This window comes from Haliotis asinina, chromosome 8 (genome assembly GCF_037392515.1).
Source record: "Haliotis asinina isolate JCU_RB_2024 chromosome 8, JCU_Hal_asi_v2, whole genome shotgun sequence".
Taxonomy (NCBI): Eukaryota; Metazoa; Mollusca; class Gastropoda; order Lepetellida; family Haliotidae; genus Haliotis; species Haliotis asinina.
The window spans coordinates 10791062-10813146 of record NC_090287.1 but is presented as its reverse complement, the minus strand read 5'-3'; the positions used below and the strand labels follow the sequence as shown (position 1 = coordinate 10813146).

Below are 22085 nucleotides of genomic sequence, written 5' to 3'. Positions count from 1 at the left end.
AATTTATCATATCAATGAATGTTTCAACGATTGCATGCAGTAAGGAACAAATATTAAAACTGGTCCCCACATTTAGGAAGTACATGTATACGTGCAAAATATGCGGGGATTATTCTTTAAATAGACAACAAACGGATATTTCAGACTGATCATTAAAATGACCTCGGCAATGTTTGCAAAATATGTGGTGAAATATTAATGATGTCAATAACAACTGCATTCCACTTTTAGCCGACGTACTACGCGCACTCTACCGATACAACATTTACTCATTTCTGACACATCGTCATCTGCGGCATTCGGGTTCGTTTGTGGTCACCTGGACCTTCTAAACGGAAAATATATTTAGAAGCGCTTATTGTAGTCTAATAATAAAACAAAGTAATAATTTTAGCAAAGATGTTTGTCCAAATCGATTCGAAAGTACGTCTGAACAAGTCGAACTACCTTTGCATCAACTGCCCAAGGGCAGGTAACTCTCAGAATTGCTGCCGGGGAAAACAAATCAGGGTGTACTGTAACATCAATAAAATCGAAGATATCTGCTCGCTCGTGATAAAAGGAACAGAGCGATGTCGACCAAACATGTCCAGGCTCTTCGGAAAAGAAAGGGCGGTAAGGAAAAGGATGGGGGAATTCTTGGGAAGGAGGAGGAATGTAAAAATCAACGAGCTCAAAATCAAGGAAACGCAGAGTTGAAGCCAACACACGTAGTGAATGACAGCGAAGAGGCAGGTAGACACGGTGATGGCGATAGCAAGAAGCCAGTGAGGAAGAGGTTTAACAGGGACGGCCTGTTGACCCCCAGTGATATGTCGTCAGATGAGGATGATGAGTGCCCGCCCCGAGAACCTAGAGCCTACTTCCTATGTCTGTGTTTATTCTCCCTGGCCTCTTTACTCACAAGGCTTTACAATATTGAGCTTCCTCAACATGTTTGGTAAGTTCACTAGTATTCCGAAGCCACTAAATTGTAAATGTTTAAATACGAACCTTAACCACAATGCTTTACAACAGTGAGATGATTCAACATGTTTTTAAGTTGCCTAAATCAAATGGCAACGGCTTCATACGTAGGCAACACATTGCAGTGGCAATTAATCGTAATGACACCACCAATCCAACTCAACCACAGATTGTCTGCAACCTACAAACCCACTCCAGTTACAAAACTGATTGATATATAAATTTTCTTCTATTTTCTAATGGTGATAACCCAGTGTTCCTCGGAAAGAACCCCCCTTCCCCATCTCATGACATGTCAGAATGCAGTTGCTATTGTTCAGTACTGAAAAAAAGCATATATTACCCTGTACTGTATTTATTCCCTGATCCAGAGTAGTTTCATGCTAACAGTCTAGTTAAACTAAATGTCACATGCAACCAAAAAATCAAACACCTTGTGTCAAACCATTCTGAGAGTTTGATGTCTGACCACTTTAGAGTTTTTGACTGCTGTTTTTATATGTTTCTTTGACAATGTTATCCAAGTTCACTGTCTGTTCATTTCAATCGTCATGTCTAATTTTCATAGGCAACCCCCATCGTCAGTTATTGCCATAGAACATGTAGAATTTGTACTGCTAGAAAACTGCAGAACATGTAGAACACTAGCAAGACTAGAACACATACCTTCTGATCTATCATCTAGTGTAGCTTGAACGTAGTGAAAGTCTACCATGGTCAGCATATCATGTTGCTTATATAGTTACTAATGGCCATGAGAAGAAATGATGAATACTGTTCTTTTCTCATGTTTATTGTATCATGATTATGATCGATTTCTTTTGCATTCAGTGGATTGTTTTGGAGGAACTTATACCATTAAGAACCACCTGTCTTGCTTTTCCCTCACATGATTGATATACTTCATTGCAGCTGGGACGAAACCCACTTTGGGAAAATGGGAAGCTGGTATATCAACCGGACATTCTTTTTTGATGTGCATCCGCCCTTAGGCAAGGTAATCCATAGTGTTCCCTCCATGCCTTGGTAGAGTCAGGACTTGCTGCCTGTAACAACATATTCCTACAAAGTCACCTTGTTTGACCTGACCCTAGCCCAAGGGCATACACATGATACAGGCCTGACTCAACATTAAGGACCTAGTTGGACCTAGCATATACTTTGGTATAGGTTATAATGATTATTTGATAGTAGTCCTCGTGATCATGAATACATGTCATTAGTCCTTATGAATATGATCAAGACTAAGTATCACTAGTCTCTATGATCAAGAATATGTGTCATTAGTCCTAATGATCAAGATTAAGTATCATTAGTCCTTTTGATAAAAAATATGTGTCAGTAATCCTTATGATCATGAATACGTATCATTAGAACTTATGATCATGATTATGTGCCTTTAGTCTTTATCATTTTTATGGTCATCATTATTTTGAACCAGTCCTTATGATCATGATGATGCATTATATGTAAGACCATGTTTTACAGTCTTTAAAGAGTGTTTCTGTAGCATACTTAGTATGATTGGAGAGGACCCCTGGCCATAATAATGTGGATCCAGAATTATATACTAAAATTGCAGGGTAGACACCATTGGTGATATTCAGTCGTGTGGACAAATTGCAAATTTGAACCATCAAGAGAATGCTTGTGGCAACAGACTTGTGCTTGTTTCCATGGTTTCAAGATTTGTTCTTGTTGATAGTGTTGACTGATTGATATTGTTTCCCTCTTTCCTCGTCAAGATTTTTGTGGCTATTGAATGAGTTGATCAATTTTTAATGCTAGTTAAGAGATTGCAAATAAGAGACCATAGAATCAGTAACCATGGCAACAAATGCAAATGTGGTTGACAGCTTAAGCTTGAAACAAATAAAGCCTAATCCTGAATTACGATATGAAACACAATTCAGTTGTCATTAGTATAATATAATGATAAAGACAAACGAGTACATGGAAAGTGTTGACACAATGATAGTCCATGTCCGGAAAGTTAGATTGAAACAAGACCAGCAAAGTTACATTATGCGAGGGGAGTTTTGTCCATATCATTGTGCAGGGTGTGCATACGCCCTTGTTTAGGCACCTGGCATGTTATTGCACCCTCAAATTGAGTATTATCAGGATTATGGGCACAATCCTCTTGTTGAAATTCTGGATTGTACTATTTTAAAGCATTTTGAATGAACAATTGAATAAAAACAAACATACTGTTTCACTGCAATATCAATGTTACATTCTACTTTTGTGTTGAAGTTGAAAGGTCGGAACGTATCCACAGCCAGTCTATAACCCATCCCTTCCAACATTATTCATTTTACTGTTATTACATACCTTAGAACCATTTACTATCTGGATCATTCATTGCTTCATTTTGAGTGTGAATGAAATGGTGTAGCAGTAAATCAGTCAATACACTAGTACTGTGTATGAAACAGGCAGCAGTATCACCACCACGGATAGTGATCCCATCAACAATTGCTAGGTGTTCCAGTATAGCTCCCGCAACATATCAGCATTATGAGTGAGCCTCCTTTTGATTTTCATGTGAATAGACAGTCACTGAAAATAGCAATTTTGGCAATATTCAAGAATGTCAATTTGCGGAAATATTAGCTAATGGTAACCATGTCAACAAAAAAGAAAAAGCATATATGCTGCATGTCAAAATATCAGTGTTATATGAAGATTTTCATTTGTTGAGAGATCATTGTCAGTGACCTGTGTGTGTTGTAATTCCCACCAAACCCAAAACAGTAGCTGTTGTCTGATTGGTTAAATCCGTTTAGCTGTTTCAAATTTGTTTGGACTGTCATAGGTTGCTCAAGGATTACCTGACGTGACCTCCTACTAACTTTTGTTACTATGTTAGACCCAGTGTGGGAGTGTAACAAATAACACTGGAGCTAAGATTACTTAGACTGTGGTGTCTACATCATGATATTGGTGGAATATAATTTATAAAGTGGTGTAAAATCAAACTAAATCACTCACACACTCTTGTTTTACTGAATTTGTTCTACTCACACCTCACCTTGTAGGTAATCAGTTTCATTTTACTGTTAAGTTTTAAAGTGACTATCTGATCTGATTTTGTTTTTTTAATCTTATCTCCCCTCCACGCGTTTAGCGCAAAGTGGGGGATATGGTATGAGGCTCCATCCATCAGTACCTATGAAATGCAATATGTAATGAAAGGTTGCCTACATTCTTTTCATATTTGGTACCTAGGTTCATCACTATATGAGAAAGGTTCTAGTCAGGTTTGGTGACCTTGACCTCTATGTCAAGGTCACAGGGGGACTTTCACGTTTTACCCTTGTCCGCGAGATATTTCAAGAACCAGTTGCTGGATTTTTTCATATTTGACCCCATGCTTTATTTAGGGATGGCATAGGGCCCAGTTGATTTTGGTGACCTTCACATCATTTTCAAGGTCCACCCTTCACTTTGAAGGTGTCAGCATGTTCACATATGTGTTTAGCTTGCCAACAAGATATCTCAAGAACTGGTTGCTGGATTTCTTAATGTTTGACACCAAGCTTTACTTAAAGATGGTGTAGAGCCCAACCGATTTTGGTGACCTTCACATCATTTTCAAGGTCACTGCGACACTTTGAAGGTTTTAGCACAAAGTTTGATTTGATTATGTCACCTGAGTGACAATGCTTGTTCTTTTTTTTTTAATTCACTTTGAAACATTAAAATAATTGCTAATGTCAAACCAAAATTCCTTCCCCTCCCAACAGCGGAAACAATTGTTCTTGAAGCATGGAGACAAAACCATTTTGTACTCAGGAAACATCTTCAATGCATGAAAGTTCCGTCACGACAGTCCTGTGACAGCACTGTTAATCAATACTGAATCTATTGACAATATATACAGTGCGGGCAGTTTAAATGTAGGTCTATACTAAACCTGTGTTCAGTAAGAGAAAGTCCGTGCTCTGTGGTTGAATTGAGAAACTGAGCTGGTGATAGGAGCTATTTTGCAAAATGGAGAAAAAATATATGCTTAAAGCATAGAGATGGTAATTTGACAGTTGTTCCATCCTTGTGTTGCTGAGAAATACCGTGGAGGCTTGGTCATTGGAGTTCAGCCTGGATGTATTGATCTTCATCTATGATGTATGTTTTGTATTGATTGACACAAGCAAGCATGAGTCCAACGAGCTGTCAATCATGTCTTCATTGTCAATAGCAGTAATCAATATCAATTTCCCCAGGTAGTGTATTGACTTCTCAGGTAGGAGATGTACTTGAGCAATGCTGTTAGTATTTGGTGTAGTTAATCGTTTGTAGTGTTGTGGGTTTTGATGATACTGTACACCATAATCATGCTGATAGCAGTCTTTTACATGCCACAGAAATAAATATCCAGTATACACAAATGAATACTATGGATGCAGAGAAACGTGTTTACTGTATCTCTTGGGTACCACAATAATTCATTGTACCAAATTCTTGATAAGATCCTGTAATGAAAGTAATGATCAAGCCTTACAGTGCAGTAGTTCACTCAGTGTAATATTACCTGACACAGGACACAAATGGTGAAGATAAAGTGTTTTGTCTTACGACTGTCAAATACATATAGTGTTTCCACATCCATGCCCATGCTCACGCCCACACACCCACACCCACACCCACACCCACACCCACACCCAAACCCAAACCCAAACCCAAACCCAAACCCAAACCCAAACCCAAACCCACAATACTGTCAAATAGGGGAAAATGCCCTTTATCCTTAGTAATTTGTTATTCATTAAGGGTCACATGCAATCAAATAATCAAACATTATTAAAACACCGCTATTGCTTATTCGTGATACATAAATTGCCTCTCTGGTTAAGAAAAAACAAATAAACAAAATTATAAGCATATAATCACAAATCAAAGGTGCAGTATTTTGCACTAGGGTTTACATCCCTTGAAAGGAAGCACTTGGGAGGCAGAACCCAGAAACAGCCTGTGTGCACTCAAGTGAAGCTTTCTCATTCGCCACTGGTTCATTTGCCAATATGCTTAGCCGGCTCTTTGTTTATAGGTATCTTTACCAGATAGGTGTTAATTTCAAATTGCATGTGGACAAAGATTGAAGTTGTGCTTTGCACATTGTCATTAGCAGACAGACAGGCAGGTAGACATGTAGGTGTCAATAAGCCAGACATTGAGTGTTCTCTGTGACAGAGGCTGCCCATCACAATCAACATTTTTTTTATGTAACGAGTTGATTATTTACTTGTTTGTGTATACAATCAAGATAAGACTACTGCACCTGACCTCATACTCCAAGCTCCACGTACCTATTCACTGCGCATGAGTTATGATCGCAGCAGCACATTGCTGTTGAAACCCCTTTTTCCCCCAGTTCTGGGGGAAACTTAGTGAATCATTTGAACGTCACCGTGGGTTTTTTTTTTTATAAGAGACTGGTTTTCAACGTTGAATTAAATCTGAAGTACTATGTTTCAGAAAAGGGATTAAACATATGAAACAGTAGTATGGTTCAAAATGAACAGTTACAGAGGTAAACTTTGGCAAAATGTTATGGAGAACAGCAAATCAGTATGTGATCTTTGTTCAGTGGTGAGTCTGATCTGAATTCACCTGAATTAATCTGTAGCTAATGATAATGTATGATTAGTGATTGAACAATAAGCATGATAATATCAGCTGATTGGAGATAAAACATACACAGGAAAATCAATATGGAGATTGTAATACATCAGTCTTCATATCACAGGGGTACAGTGGGTGAAGCACATTTCCGGTATACCCTGCTGTGATATTGCTGGAATATTGCTAAAAGCGATGTAAAATCAAACTCACCTACTCACTCACTACAACAAGATTTCACTTTGATCATTATAAGGTCTTTGATCTTGATTATATGAATTGATATACTGAAGCTGATAATATTGTTCTCGCTACTTTCAAACAAGCATTTGTTTTGTCTCTATAGTTACACAATTCAGTAAACTGTTGATTGAGCAGTTAGCAACACATTCTAGTGTCATATTTGGACAGGCTAAGTGGATTTGATTAAATTCGGAAAGGAAGAGTATTGCAAGATGTCTCCCCTGAACACACACAAGCGAGAATGTCTTTGAAGAAGGAATATACACAGACCACCAGTTTGAAATACATGTAGTGATCCTCAGACAAGTTCTTGGTCAGTATGAAATATCATGAAAAGCCATGAATGTCATGATACAAAATACAAGTGCAATACTAAGGAACATTATAAGGTGATTAGTTGTTTTGTGCAAGTTTTGTTTTTCTGGTGAGAGTGGTGGGGGTGTTACACTTGGAGTCAAGTTTGACACAGAACTCAGCAATATTGCAGCCATAATCCTGCAGTCTGTAAATAATCAAGTCCAGTCCAGAGAAGACAATCTGATGATTGATATCATTAGCATCGATTTCTGCAGTTACCAAGAATCCAGTTCCAAGGACAACAAATCTTTCCATCTGATCTCATCTACATTCGAACCATATGCTGTTTGGATGTAAAGTCTTACAGTAAACATGTCCATGAACTATGTGTTAACCTGTGTTAATCATTTTCCAGATGCTTATTGGCTTGGCTGGTGTAACAACAGGTTACGATGGCAGCTTTGCCTTTGCTAAACCTGGAGATGAGTATGGAGACACCAACTATGTGGGCATGAGGGTGGTGAGTATGGGGTTACTGAGATATGTGACAGTGATGAGTATGGGGTTACTGAGATATGTGACAGTGATGCGTATGGGGTTACTGAGATATGTGACAGTGATGTGTATGGGGTTACTGAGATATGTGACAGTGATGTGTATGGGGTTACTGAGATATGTGACAGTGATGAGTATGGGGTTACTGAGATATGTGACAGTGATGAGTATGGGGTTACTGAGATATGTGACAGTAATGAGTATGGGGTTACTGAGATATGTGACAGTGATGAGTATGGAGTTACTGAGATATGTGACAGTGATGCGTATGGGGTTACTGAGATATGTGACAGTGATGCGTATGGGGTTACTGAGATATGTGACAGTGATGAGTATGGAGTTACTGAGATATGTGACAGTGATGAGTATGGGGTTACTGAGATATGTGACAGTGATGAGTATGGAGTTACTGAGATATGTGACAGTGATGAGTGTGGGGTTACAGAGACATTGTGAAAATGGTGAGTGTGGGGTTACCAAGATATGTGAGAGTGGTGAACATGGGGTTTCTGAGGTACGTGTATGAGGTGAGTATGGGGTTCCTGAGATATGTCAGAGTGGTAAGTGAGAGGACATCTGAGTGTTGTGACTGGGATGAAACTGAGGCATGAGAGAGTGGTGACTAGGATGACACTGAGATACTACGTAAGAGTGGTGAGGAGGAGGACAATGTGACATTTAAGAGTGGTGCCTATTGTAAAACTGATACATGAAAGAATAGTGACTGGGATGGAACTGAGACATGTGAGAATGGTAACAAGGAGGACAGTTAGACATGTGAGAGTTGTGACAAGGACTCTCAGACATGTGAGAATAGTGACTTTGATGACACTTAGACATATGAGAATGTGACAAGGAACTCTCAGACATGTGAGAATGGTGACAAGGACAACTCAAAGACATGTGAGAATGGTGAATAATCATTAAGACATGTGTGACTGGTGTTGGGAGGACATTGATTCATGTGAGAGTAGTGACAAGGAAGACATTGAGACACATGAGAATTTTAACAAGGACACTTCTCAAAATGATTTGATAGATGTTATTATGAGATTGATGAGTAATTATCAAAATGGTAATGTAATTATGCATCAAATATTTTTAACAAGTGTAGTTTGTCTTCGAATGTTGTGGTCTTGCAGGATGTGAATATGCGCTGTTGAATGAAAACATGAAGGCAACAATGTATCACTAGTCCAGTGGGCTTTCTGTTTCAGTTCTGTGCTACATGTGGAGCTATGCTGGTGCCTGTCTCCTTCAAGGTTGTGTGGGTGCTTACCCATTCCATCGTCGCTGCCATATTTGCTGCTTGTCTTATCCTGTTTGGTATGTTCCTATTACACAACACATGACCGTTATGAAATTCATTTCCGTGTAATTCAATGAGACACAGTTTCAGATATGGGCACTCAAGCTGTCTCTGTTGTATTTGAACCCCATAAGTCCCTCTAATTTAGTGTCAGATGATCAGAGGTGGAAAGAAATTAGCCCATTGCCCGACGTCCAAGTTCATTATTTTTTCCTGTCGGGCAAGCAAGGGAATTATGTATTTCACACTGTAGTGGTGTCCAGTTAATTGTCTAATGTTAATTATGTTGTTTACTTGAACAAATTTAGCAGTACAGTTGAAAAATTTTCAGGGCAAGATTTTACATGTGCTACTGTTCCAGAGTACACCAGCACTTTTAAACTTATATCTACCTTTAATGATGTTTCAGTGGTGTAATGCCTCTGTTACACTTGTAGGCACACAGACTGTCTGTAACTGACCACAATGCCACCACATGGGTTGGTGTTAGATGACATTGTTCAATGCTGTAATCTCTGTTACAGATGTGGGCACCATCACACTGTCGCGTCACATCCTACTTGACCCTATTCTGCTTGTGTTCATCATTATGGCGACTTATTCATGTGTGAAGTTCAAACTGTATCAAAACAGGTATTTGTACACATGCATTTCTTTTCATGTAGACAAGTTAGATGTTACATTTTTGTACAGCAAATCCATGATTGACGTACACAATAGGGAGTTCACATCCATGTTTTTACTTACAGACCATTCAGTTTTTCCTGGTGGGGCTGGCTGGCAGTGACAGGAGTATTTCTGTCGTGTTCTATAGGGTGAGTGTATCAGGACCTAGAGGTCAAATGGACTGTTCTTGTTTCAGGGTTGTCACTCATTGTCTTTTGTCATCAGGTGTATGTAGAGCAAATAGAATGAATTGTTCAGGGAGAAAGCCAGATGTTGTAAAAATAATATGTTGTTGGTCGAAATTATATGTTTGTTTCTCCATACAGAGCAAAATATTAAAGGTCACATGCAACGTAAAACACAACTTTGCAGATTCTGGTACCTTTCGGTATGCACTTACCGAAACAAATCATAAAAAATGCCAATTCAACCTATAAAGTTGAAAAAAAAACGCGATGAAAAAAAAGCCCGCGAAATCGGAGTTCAAACGTTTCACTAAATTCCCCCCAGCGCTGGGGGGAAAACTGGTTTCAACAGCTGTGCTGCACTGCGTCCATAACGCATGCTCAGTGAATAGGTTCGCGGGACTTGAAACAGTATGCATGCCCAGCGTCAGAGGTCGTGAGCAGTAGTCTAATCTTGGTTGTGTACACAAACAAGTAAATGGTCTACTCGTTACGTAAAAAAACTTGTTGATTGTGGTAAGCACAGAGAAAGCTCAGTGTCTGGTTTATTCACACCTATATGTCTGCCTGCCTGTCTGCTAAAGACAACATGCAGTACACAGCTTCAATCATTGACCACGTGTAATTTGAACTTAACACCTATCAGAGTATACGACATAGAGAAAATAAGTTGATTTATGACTCGTGCACCCGAGTCCCGTCTCTGCCACATTATGTAATTAGGCACGTGTGATACACATGACATGTTTTCATGTCTGTGGGTTGCAAACAAACTACATTCACTGTTTTCGGATGACTGGATCTGACGGAAAATGGTGCAAACTCTTGTCAGTTTCAAGTCCTGCTTTGTACTTGGACGAATGACAGATTCCAGCCACGCAGAGTAGTTTACCATCTCTACTGTTTTGATTGGATCGAGCGCAAATTCGGAGAACATGTATTTTCCAAACCCAACATCTCTATATACATTCTTCATGGATAACGACTTGTTTTAGTGTGTATGATTTTGTTTGACAACAGTATATGAATCCATACTGAAACGACGCATCAAGTACACAAAAAGAAGTTGTTATCCATAAAGAATCTTACTTTCTTGTGACTCGCTATACTTCTAAAATGCCCATCAAACAGATCATCTGTCTGTACACACAATGAAAGCAGATCAGCAAATGAAACAGCCAATCAGAATCCGTCGTTACACTTGAGTGCACATCCAGGTGCTAAGACTGGGTTCGGTCTCCCGAGGGCTTCGTTTCGGGGGAAGTAAGCCCAAATACAAAATATAACACTTTTGAATCGCGATTGTACGCTTATAATTTTGTTTATTTGTTTTTTTAAAAGCAGCAATGTATATTATGTGTCATGAATAAGTGATAAATGTGTTTTAATTATGTTTGATTTTTTGGTTGCATGTGACCTTTAAATGAGAGACTACTGTTAGCATCAAAAGGTATCACTCTAGCTCAATAGTCATCTTGTCCTTGATATTTTAGAATTGTTTATTATTATCTGATGGATGGTTTTGAGGATAAAATAAACTAATAAAAAAATGCAGTATCAAGACCAAGTATGCAAGTGAAGTCACCATGCAGGTGCTACTGTAAGAAATTATATGCTGAGGGAAAGAAATGTGGGATCACATTAAATCACAAGTGTACTGAACAGATTGTAATGTGAAGACACCTGGAAAGAATGAAGGAACACTAGCACTTTCATTTTTTCCCTTATTGTTTCCCTTAGTATAGAAAGTATGTTTACTTCATTATTGTTGAATTGTTTCAGTAATGTTTAAGAATGGGTTCCCTCATATGTGGATAATTCTGTTGCTGCATTTCTGTAAATAATTTTGGCACACAATGATAAATGGGAATGTCACTAAAACATTGTATTCATATTTGATTGTTGAAGTTAATATATATTTTTCTGAAACAGCTTAGAGCTACCATTAAATAGGAAGTCACAGCCTCTTGTGTTAGCAATATCAAATATATGTCATACTCACTGAAGCTCATATTATAAAATTCTATTTGCTATATGAAGTTGAGGTGCAGAAACTAACAGTCTTGGCTAATAATCTCTATTTCCTTCATTGGCAGAGTAAAGTTTGTTGGTCTGTTTGTGATCGTGCTGGTGGGCCTGACAACTGCCTATGATCTGTGGGAGCTCTTAGGGAATCAGGCCCTGTCTATGGTAACACTTCACGTATCTGTTTGCATCATATCTGTTATGATCATGTTTCAATGCCTTGCACCACCCATCCACATTTTTCTATGATGCATGCACTTTGGTAGACAGAAACTACTTTACTTCAGTGTTGTCTCCTTCACCAAGCTGACATGCTGTGATCTGTGTTCATTTTTACTGCTCCTGGAATAGTATTACATGTTGTACTCAATCCATTCATTTCTATGGATCTGATATCAGGGAGGAATATATGCTTGAATCATCTTTATTGCATTATTCTTTTTTAAAACTGTTCCCATGTAACCTTTGTTCGTGACTGAAAGCCCCTAATATAATGATACTCAACAGTCATGGTCACTCCTAGTCCCAGTTCTCTCATTAGTGTGCATGTATCACTGTACAATGTTTTGTTGTTGTTGTTGTTGTTGTTGTTGTTTCTCATCTCATGTAACTGTAGACTTTTGTCTGTTTCAAAATGAACTTTACAGAGTTATCTTCCCTTTGTTCCTGCAACTAGGTGGAGGTTGTGAAGCATCTGTCGGCCAGAGCCCTGTGTCTGATTGTTCTCCCCATTATCTGCTACATGATAATATTTGCTGTCCACTTCAATGTGCTGAGTCTTAGGTGAGCTTCGACATGAGAGCCCTTTGTTATGGCATAGTGAACATTGACCATGTTGAGTATGTTGAACTGTGTTGGTACTTTCCATTAATTTATTGAAACAGCACAGAACACAACTCATTAAAATATGGCATAAGGTGACTTAAATCATGAGAGGCTACTTTGTATGTGAACATTGTCATATACAGTGGAAGCTGTCAATCCGCAAGTTGTCATCACTGATATAAAATCTCAGTCCCGATTGTGGGTAATACTTTTATCATCATATAAAAGCTCAGCAATCCAGCAGCTGTCAATCCAGATCATTGGCATGAAAATAGCTGCCTGATTATTTGTTTCTGCAGTAATCAGTGCTGCCTAATCCAGCGTGTGGCAAGGAGTTGGCTGCATGGAAACTACATTGTTGCCGACAAAGCTGATCTAATCTGATCATATTCAGTATGAGAATACTTGTACATACAAATAGTGAGCTGACATGTTGGCTGTTTGACTGTTATTGTCAATGTGTGCAGTACTTTAGAGTACCAGAACATACAACAATTTGCATAAAAGTGACAAAACTGTTTCAGTTTTTGGTGTAGGTAACTATGTCAAGTTACATTCCATCACACTGTCCTAACCGGATTATGTTTCAGTCCCAACAAGTGCCAGTTCAGACAGCTTCCACTGTATCAATATTTATTCATTATGCTACTGTCATCATCTTTTGTAGGACGGTGATAGAACATAGTTGTTATGCATGCTCATTATGATAAAATAAACACATTCCACATGTTAAATTTTCACATGTTTTTAGCATGTTGGTTTTATTTCAGTGGTAATGGAGACGGTTTCTACAGTTCTGCCTTTCAGTCCTCCTTGGTTGGAAACAAACTGCACAATGTCAGCATGCCAGAAAGTAAGTTGGTAAACAGTTAGGAATAAACCTTAGGCACTCCATTAAAATGCTACCAACAAGAAATATAGTTCAGTGATATAATCATAGAGAAGGTGTATTGGCTAAAAGTGTTTGTGAAATTTCAAGTAATTAGATCAATATATGGTGTACTGGGCAATGTACCTTGTTGCAGGGATGGCCATTTTCCACGAACCCACAGAAACAGGGTTTAAGAGGCAGAAGTTTCCCTTTTTTGTTTTATTGTGCCTTTGCTAATTGTTGTGATAAGGAAATAAGGTATATCAAAATGCTGTAAGATTAGGTTGAATAACTGGTCCGTACAGAACCTGATCATGTGCAAGTACCAACTCAATGTGAATGTTGTTGTCAAAAGCTGTCATTGTCATCACTGAAGTTTCATATCATCTCTTGAAGTTTATTTGACGACATATGTTGTTGCAGATGTAGCATATGGTAGTACTGTCACACTGAAGCAGCGCCGTACTGGTGGGGCATACCTTCACTCCCACTGGCATCTCTACCCTGAGGAGCATCCCCCTAAACAGCAACAGGTCAGTCCCAGTCTAGATGACCATCTAACACCATCACACATGCTCTCCAAACACCACCCACAACACTTAACCCCAAGTGGGAATTCCAGTTCCTGCAACCTTTTGTTTTCATGTTGTGGGTATGTTGCACATGACCTCAATCACTGGATTGTATGATCAGCATCTTTATGCTTCTGTCATATGTGCATAACATTTGCATTTTTACGAAACCAAGCAAACCAACTCGGCAAATGACCTTCAACATATATCTTTCAAGCTTCATAGCATTGGTGTAATGTTGACAGCACTTGACAGCCACTGGATGATTGAACAGTTCATGCCTGGCAGTTGTCTAATAATAATCAGATAGTATGGTAATGCCATGTTGGTTTCGTATTTTGAAAATGTTGAATGCACTCAGTAATGACTAGCATGAGTAGCAACCACCTTGTTTGGTTGACTTTAATGGCACTTTAACCTTTCCCATTTATTACTGGTATGTCTAGTTGATAAGAGTGTGAACATTCTTCATGTTTTATAACAGTATTACGTTCTTCAATTCAGGTGACGACATATAGTCACAAGGATGAAAACAATGTCTGGCGCTTCAAGCCAGCAGATCGTGAAGCCAGTATTTCCGATGAGCCACAGCTTGTCCGCAGTGGAGATATGATCAGACTGGAACATGTGATGTAGGTCATATGTTGCACTGCAGCAAATCTCCTAAGATCTCTATAAGTACAATAATATTGATCAAGATATTAAACCTTACACAGTGAATATGTCCACAAATGGAAAATTGTTGTCAATCAGTCCTCCAAATCTATATATTTATCAATATGTATTTTTTTCATTCATGAAATCACCCATTTCTTACAGAACAAAGAGAAATTTACACAGTCACAGGGAGCCAGCACCACTGTCTAAACGACACTTCCAGGTATCAGGGTATGGCCAGGTGAGTACATAGGACCCATGACACTGATTTTTGTAGGTTATCTCACCTGGAACACCAGCCTCTATACAGGGATATTGTGGACCTCCATTGTAGAAAGGGTCTGAAGAGACCAAAAATAAGATTTAAGATGAGTTTTATGTGCTTTGTCAAACAAATGCATCTTTTTCCTTGTTTGGGACAACTAATTTCACATAACATATGTTAGTCCCGCCAAGATCAAATTTGGTATAAATATATCACATGCATGATAATCAGATGATACTGAATTTTGTGAGAAGAACCTCTTGTTTTCTTGTTAATCTGGGTGCTGACACATTTTTCTGGGATGGCCCAAACTGAGTATGACCTTATATTCATGTTCCAGAACGGAACTGGAGACTCGAATGATGTCTGGTTTATTGAAGTGGTGGGCTCACCATCAGGCACACCCATACAGACTGTGCGCTCAAAGCTGAGGATCATCCATTACTTTGTGAAGTGTGCACTCTACTCTCATGACAAGAAGCTGCCCAAATGGTGAGTCACCCACAAATCAAGCTTATTTCTGGGGTTCCTCTCTGTTATATTGCTCGAATATTCCTAAAAAACTGCACTCTCACTCACTCATACACTCACTCACTCACTCAGGGCAGTTACATGCATCATTTCATCCACTAGTCCATACGATCAATGATTCAGTCCAGGCTCTAAAGATATGATCAAAACACACAGTTCTTTACACTTTACTTCACAGGTCCCTCACATTGGCCTCAAAAACTAATATTTGGGGGTCCCTGAGACCCCTGTGTTTGCGTGACAAGGTAAATCATGCCTAATGGGTTTGTCTGCTTCATGTCAGGGGCTGGGAGCAGCTGGAAGCCACATGTAATCCAAATGCCAAAGACAGCAAGGCTCTGTGGAGTGTTGAGGAGGTGCATGACTCCAGGTGTAAGTATAGTGATTACAGCTGCTAATAAATATAGATCATAGAGATCTCTAATAAATTAAATATCAGTCAATTTTGAACAAATATCACTCAAACAACTTTGAGAAATATTTTGTAGAAGTCTAATGATAAATCTGTCACATATGATTGTAAATATCTCATAACTAAAGTCAAGGTCCTAATTTGATCCTTAAACTCTGTATCAAAGTTGCATGCCTGCTACATAGTCAAGACCACCAACTTACACACATTTTCCAGTTGTGATTTGTCATCAGGAATATAATGCCAACAATTATGTATTGAATTTTTCAAATTAATCCTGTCATGACACAATCTCAAAATAAAACTTCTGTTTGTAAGTCTAGTTTATGAATTTCAGCCAAAGGTTCATTCCTAAATGTTTGTATTTACTGCAGCAAAATGATATGTCCCTCAAATAATTACAATTTTCATCTGTAATATCTTAATCACAATTGAAGAAGAGTACATTGTTAATGATAGTGGTCTTTTCTGTACTTGCTCGTGTTTGTAGACATACATGTCCTGTATTTATCATCACAGTCACACATCCATTGTTAGAGCTGTAACAATGCATCCAACTATCGACAGATTGCAGTTGTTGAGTCTCTGATAGCAGTTAGTGGATGTTAGAAACACATCTTCCATTGATAAATGTGCAGTGTAAAATACATGAAGTACCACATTTGCTCAGTTTGATTTAGAGTTATCCACCCATGTTACCTCTTAGACAGCTTGTTTCCATTTCATATAAACTAGGCTTTCATTTGGGAAATGATATCAAGTTAGACAATTCAAGGAATTGGAATTAAAAATATATTGCAATAGTTAGTCACAATGGACTATCATTATCACAATAGTATATTGTAGTATAGACTATCACTATCACAATAGTATGTTGCAGTATAGACTATCACTATCACAATAGTATGTCACAATATAGACTATCACTATCACAATAGTATGTCACAATATAGACAATCACTATCACAATAGTGTGTTGCAGTATAGACTATCACTATCACAATAGTATGTTGCAGTATAGACTATCACTATCACAATAGTATGTTGCAGTATAGACTATCACTATCACAACAGTATGTTGCAGTATAGACTATCACTATCACAACAGTATGTTGCAATATAGACTATCACTATCACAGTGGTTGTAATTGCACATAGCAGTAAGGCGATGAATGGTTCCTATGATGGTTGATGGTTAGATTGTGTAACACTTTGAGATAACGCCAGACAAACAGCTTTAGTTTTGTGTGCTTTCCACATTCCAGTGCCAAATGTGAGCTTTGAAGTCTACTCTCCATCATTTGTGGAGAAGTTTCTTGAAAGCCATGCAGTCATGACGCAGGTAAGTAGATCCCACATCATGAGAGCACAAGTCTTGTATAGATGAGTTCAGGCAACAGTGTATTGTGTCATGTGTAAGAATGACAATTATTTTTTCCCTTTGTCTTCATTATGCAAGTTGGTTACATTTAACACTTTCCAAAACCATGAAAGTCATTTCAGCATGATTTGAGTTGTAGTCTAGTAATTCATCAACTTTGGGATTTTTTTATTTCATTTACCATGCAAAAGTATATCATAGCCAGTGCAGTGAAATCCCTGTGTTGATGCGGTGTATCATTTATAAATTACCACCCTCATCTTTAACAGGGAAACAGTGGGCTCAAACCTAAAGAAGGGGAGATAACCTCCAGACCCTGGCAATGGCCTATCAACTACAGGGTAAGCTTGTTGCTTTTGTTACAGTTGAGATATACTCATGGAAATGAATAAGGGAACACATGAAAGTACAAGCGTCCCTTTATTTATTTCCAGAATTTCATCCACAGTGTAATACCTTGTGAAAAAAAACAGGAAGAGAATAAAGGAACATGTGTACTTTCATGTGATCCCTTATTCGTTTCCATGGGTATAGATATTGTTGACCACTAGAAGAGACTCTGGGGGTTCACTGCATTGATGGCCTACTGGATAGAGCACCTGACTGGAGAAGAGAAGGCTGGAGATTTGATAACTGCAGTTTGGTTCCTTGAGGCACTTGAAGATGGTACTTTTTGTATCCCTGCCTGAAACTCAGAATATGACAGATAAATGGACTGTATGCTGTGTATGAGTGGAGTGTCTGTGTGAACCTGTGGCATGACATCTTGTTGGAGAGCACTATAAGTGCACAAAATCACACACACATACATGTGTACATATGTAACTACTTAAGTGCAGTAGTCAGGGACGTGATGTTAGTCAGATTACTGACCTTCCTCTGGCCTAGTACTTCCTCTGTATCCAGTTCACACTTTTGCCTTGGCTTGTTTGCACAACCTTTTACATCACTGGAATAGTACAGTGTTGACTTACTGGTTCAAGTGTAATGACTGCTTGCTTTCTTTCCATATAGGGTCAGATATTTTCTGCCAAGGACCACCGTATCTACCTCCTGGGCAACCCTGTCATCTTCTGGGGCCTCTTGGTCATCAAGGCAGTGTTCCTCGTGTTCTTTGTTATACACAGGATAAAGTTAAAGCGAGGAATCCATGTACCTGAGCCTATCAGAAGTAAGTGAGAGAGATTATCAAATTAAGTTGTCATCTGATGTCTACTCATCCTCGACAATCTCAATACATCTCTGGCTTAGACCAATAATTTTATTGTCTCCCTTTGCTGGGTTTTTATCCAATAAGGTGTCTATACTGTGAAGTTGGGCATATCAATCACAAGGCTTCTATGACATCTCACTTTAGCTTCTAACACTATTGGTGCACTGGTACTCTGAAAGAGGTAGGAGTTCTTGCATATATATCTTAAAGTTTTAGACCTGTCAATTTGCTGACTTTTTTCACTAAATGTGGGTCACACAGCGAGCAAACCTTTGCAGCTGCAGCTGTCATCTTTGTAGTCTGGCAAGTTTGGATGTAAAGGCTTATCCGATAGGCTACTGTGAAAAGGTGGCCTCATGGGTGTCCATATTGCCTTTTAACAAAGTGAGATTTCCCTGACAATACAAAAGCATTGTTATGTATCAATATATATGGTGGCCTTCTGGTTGAAGCATTCCCTCATCACAGCAAAGACCTGGAACCCCAACATGTGTGAAGCCCATTTCTGATGTCTCCTTGATATTGCTGGAATATTACTATAAGTGGCATAAAACTAAGCTAAGTCACTTCTTGCATCGGGCCCTGCGACCAATTTCATTCATTACACACCAAACAATTGTGTCATATGCCTTAGAAACTGTGATTTGCTTCATGCTTCATAGACCCTATGCCTCATCCATCAAGTGCCTCATCCTCTGTGCACTGTACCATGCAACATGCACTTCTGTTACATGTTATACTTCTGTTTGTTTTCCAGTATACAATGACAAGATGTTCAAGTCCTGCTGGTGGCTGCTCTTGGGCTGGGGGTTACACTACGTGCCATTCTGGTTCATGAGTCGTGTGCTATACTTCCACCACTACTTTCCCGCCTTCCTGTACAGTGCAATGTTCGGAGGTACAGTAGCCTGCACATGCACAGATACTGCTGGGGACATCACTACAGGGAATATCGGGCTAAATCGCAGCCAGGTTAATCGCTCAGCTGACTTGGGATCTGTCTGTGATTTATAACTGTTAGCGATGTTGCAATGCATGTCAACAGTAATTTGATTTTACTGAAATGATACCAGAAATGTCAGCATTAGTATATTGGATTCATCATTATGACATCACATGTATCACTGAGTTTATTATGGACCTTATGGATCTTTTGTTCCACCGATCACGTCAGTAACACAACTAATGATCACTTGGTATGTCCTAAGATGGGGAAGGCCTGCAGATTTGGTGAAGTTAGTGTTATAAAATGAAAAGGATGTCTTTACATACATGCTAATGGCAAATACTACTTTATATGTAACTACTTTTTTATCTCATGATCCCTGTCAAGATCCCAATTAGTATAATGTATGGTGTATATGAAGTGTGATAAGTCTGGAGTGAAGACATGCAAGTTAGAGCAGTGATGTCAGCAGACAGCTGTTGTTTGTGTTACAGATGTGCAGTATGTGAGACCATTGTCTGTGTCTGGGTAGTAAGCTTGGGTTCAGTTGAGTAGCTTGAGGGTGGAGTGGGGAGGGGTTGGAGGGGGGTAGTGCTATGTATGGACTGATTTGAAAATTGTGCGTTTGCAACCAGTTGGAAAGTATATGTGTGTGTCAGGGTGACTGCTTTTCCTGTATATTCAGTTGGTGTGAGGATTATGATTTTATGTTATGTTTTAGTGAGAATTTGCCAGTGAATTATTTGTATATGTATTGAGATTTAATATTCACCTTAAAACACAAAACCTTAACACAGGTAAAATATATGTAATATTATTGTCGAGGTTAGTAATATGATATATAAGATATTGCTCATTGTTTGAAATGTTTATTCATTATCATCTGTGTGATTCAGATTCATAGGACTTAATATATCTTGGCAATTTTTCTGTCACTGATCTGTCTGCAAACTGTTCTTTAGCATTTCTTTTACATACCAGAAAAGCATGGTCTGGGCTGCTTAAGCATAGCCTTATCAGTAGCTTCATCATTGTGCAACCAATTATGAGTCAGATGTGATGCCTCTGCCGTCTGTCTGTGACAGGTGTGATGCTGGACTACCTGATCACTCGGTTCTGCCTAATACTGCCCGAGAACTGGGCAGTGAAAGTGTTCCCCTGGCTACTTGTGTTCGTCATCCTTGTGCTGGTGGGCAGGTAAATAGCCTTTCTGTGAAATCGAGAGACAATCTACAGTTGTATGGTATACTTCAGATATGTCATGATATAAGTGAACAGTCACATTTTCTTCATCTTTTGATAACATATTGTGATGACGATGAAATCATTACTAGTCCGAGGTGAAATGAGGTGAGGTGTGAGTATTCTGTATGCTATACCCATCTTCTAAAGTTTGTATCACTATCAAACACGAAGTGAAATATGCCATGAGTACATGTTCCATGAAGAATACCATTTGTCACCTGGATCCTAAATTCTTGTGATCTAACATTTCAGTTTCTACCTGTTCTACCCCCTGACGTTTGGCGCTGCAGGTCCGATGGCCAATGAGGAAGGATCTGTGATGAGTGGCCTCAAGTGGATGGATTCATGGGATATATGAATGATGGTTGTGTAATGTACAAGATTTCACCAAGTCCTGAGTGATGAGGATAGCGGATGAAGCAGTTATCAACCATGCTATTTCTGCAATGCTATGTAAACCTGCCAGCATTCTACAAAAAAATATCATTCATCCATTTTCATCATTATCTTGGTCCAGCTGAATGATATCTTTACTTGATGCTACCAAGTTCATTGAGATGATTTGTGAAAGCCATACTTACATTTGTGGTCACAACATATTTATTTTGTATTGCTTTACTATTTTGATTGTTTTGTTATGTTTACTGACCAAATTTACCATTATTTGGAGCATTTGAGCCAAAAACATTTGTACTAAAGTCGAATCCACAAGTTACAGTAAGTTGCAGTAAGTTACAGATCAGTTAAGTTTGTTTTGTTCCCATGAGTATGATTCTGACAACACTGAAGAGCAGCTGTTTGTGATCAGATGTGTAGGATGTCGAAATATTCAGGGCAAGTGTAATATTCTGTGCCTGAAATCTATTCCAGTTGTCAGGAACTAATAATCAAAGTCATATTACCAGTAAGTAAAACTGATGGTTTTTCCAGTGTTTTCAGAAATAATATCTAAGTTTTAATTAGTTATGTAAAGATATGTTTGACAGAAAGCCGAATTTGTGTCTAAACTATTAGTCATTTTATGATGTTATGTGAGATTATGAATACTTTGTTAGAAAACATGTAGGCATGTTTCAGTTAATGATGGACACAGATCTGTTTCATTTTACACACACTTCATCACACATTCTTGAAATGCAGATGTATGCTTCTGAATCTTTCTAAAGTAAAAACTTTCACCATTAACTTCTCTGATGACAGATTCAAAGGCTTATATGAAATGAACTGAACAGATTTCGATGTCAAAGTTGAAAAAAGGCCTCTGGTCATTTTCTGCCATTTATATTCATGAAGATGAAT

General features: G+C 38.6%; 1 protein-coding gene across 1 annotated transcript; it reads left to right on the top strand.

Annotated features, from left to right (window-relative positions):
- The first annotated feature begins 474 nt into the window (after positions 1 to 474).
- Positions 475 to 21471, top strand: LOC137294227 (protein O-mannosyl-transferase 2-like). Its single transcript, XM_067825223.1, has 20 exons — positions 475 to 940; positions 1879 to 1963; positions 7544 to 7648; positions 8901 to 9009; positions 9517 to 9625; positions 9742 to 9807; positions 11940 to 12033; positions 12545 to 12651; positions 13464 to 13546; positions 13988 to 14097; positions 14641 to 14768; positions 14956 to 15034; positions 15399 to 15550; positions 15873 to 15961; positions 17267 to 17343; positions 17652 to 17723; positions 18397 to 18553; positions 19353 to 19493; positions 20627 to 20738; positions 21039 to 21471. The coding sequence occupies exons 1-20, from the start codon at positions 573 to 575 to the stop codon at positions 21142 to 21144; spliced, it is 2349 nt and encodes a 782-aa protein (XP_067681324.1). The 5' UTR covers positions 475 to 572; the 3' UTR covers positions 21145 to 21471.
- Positions 21472 to 22085: the final 614 nt, after the last annotated feature.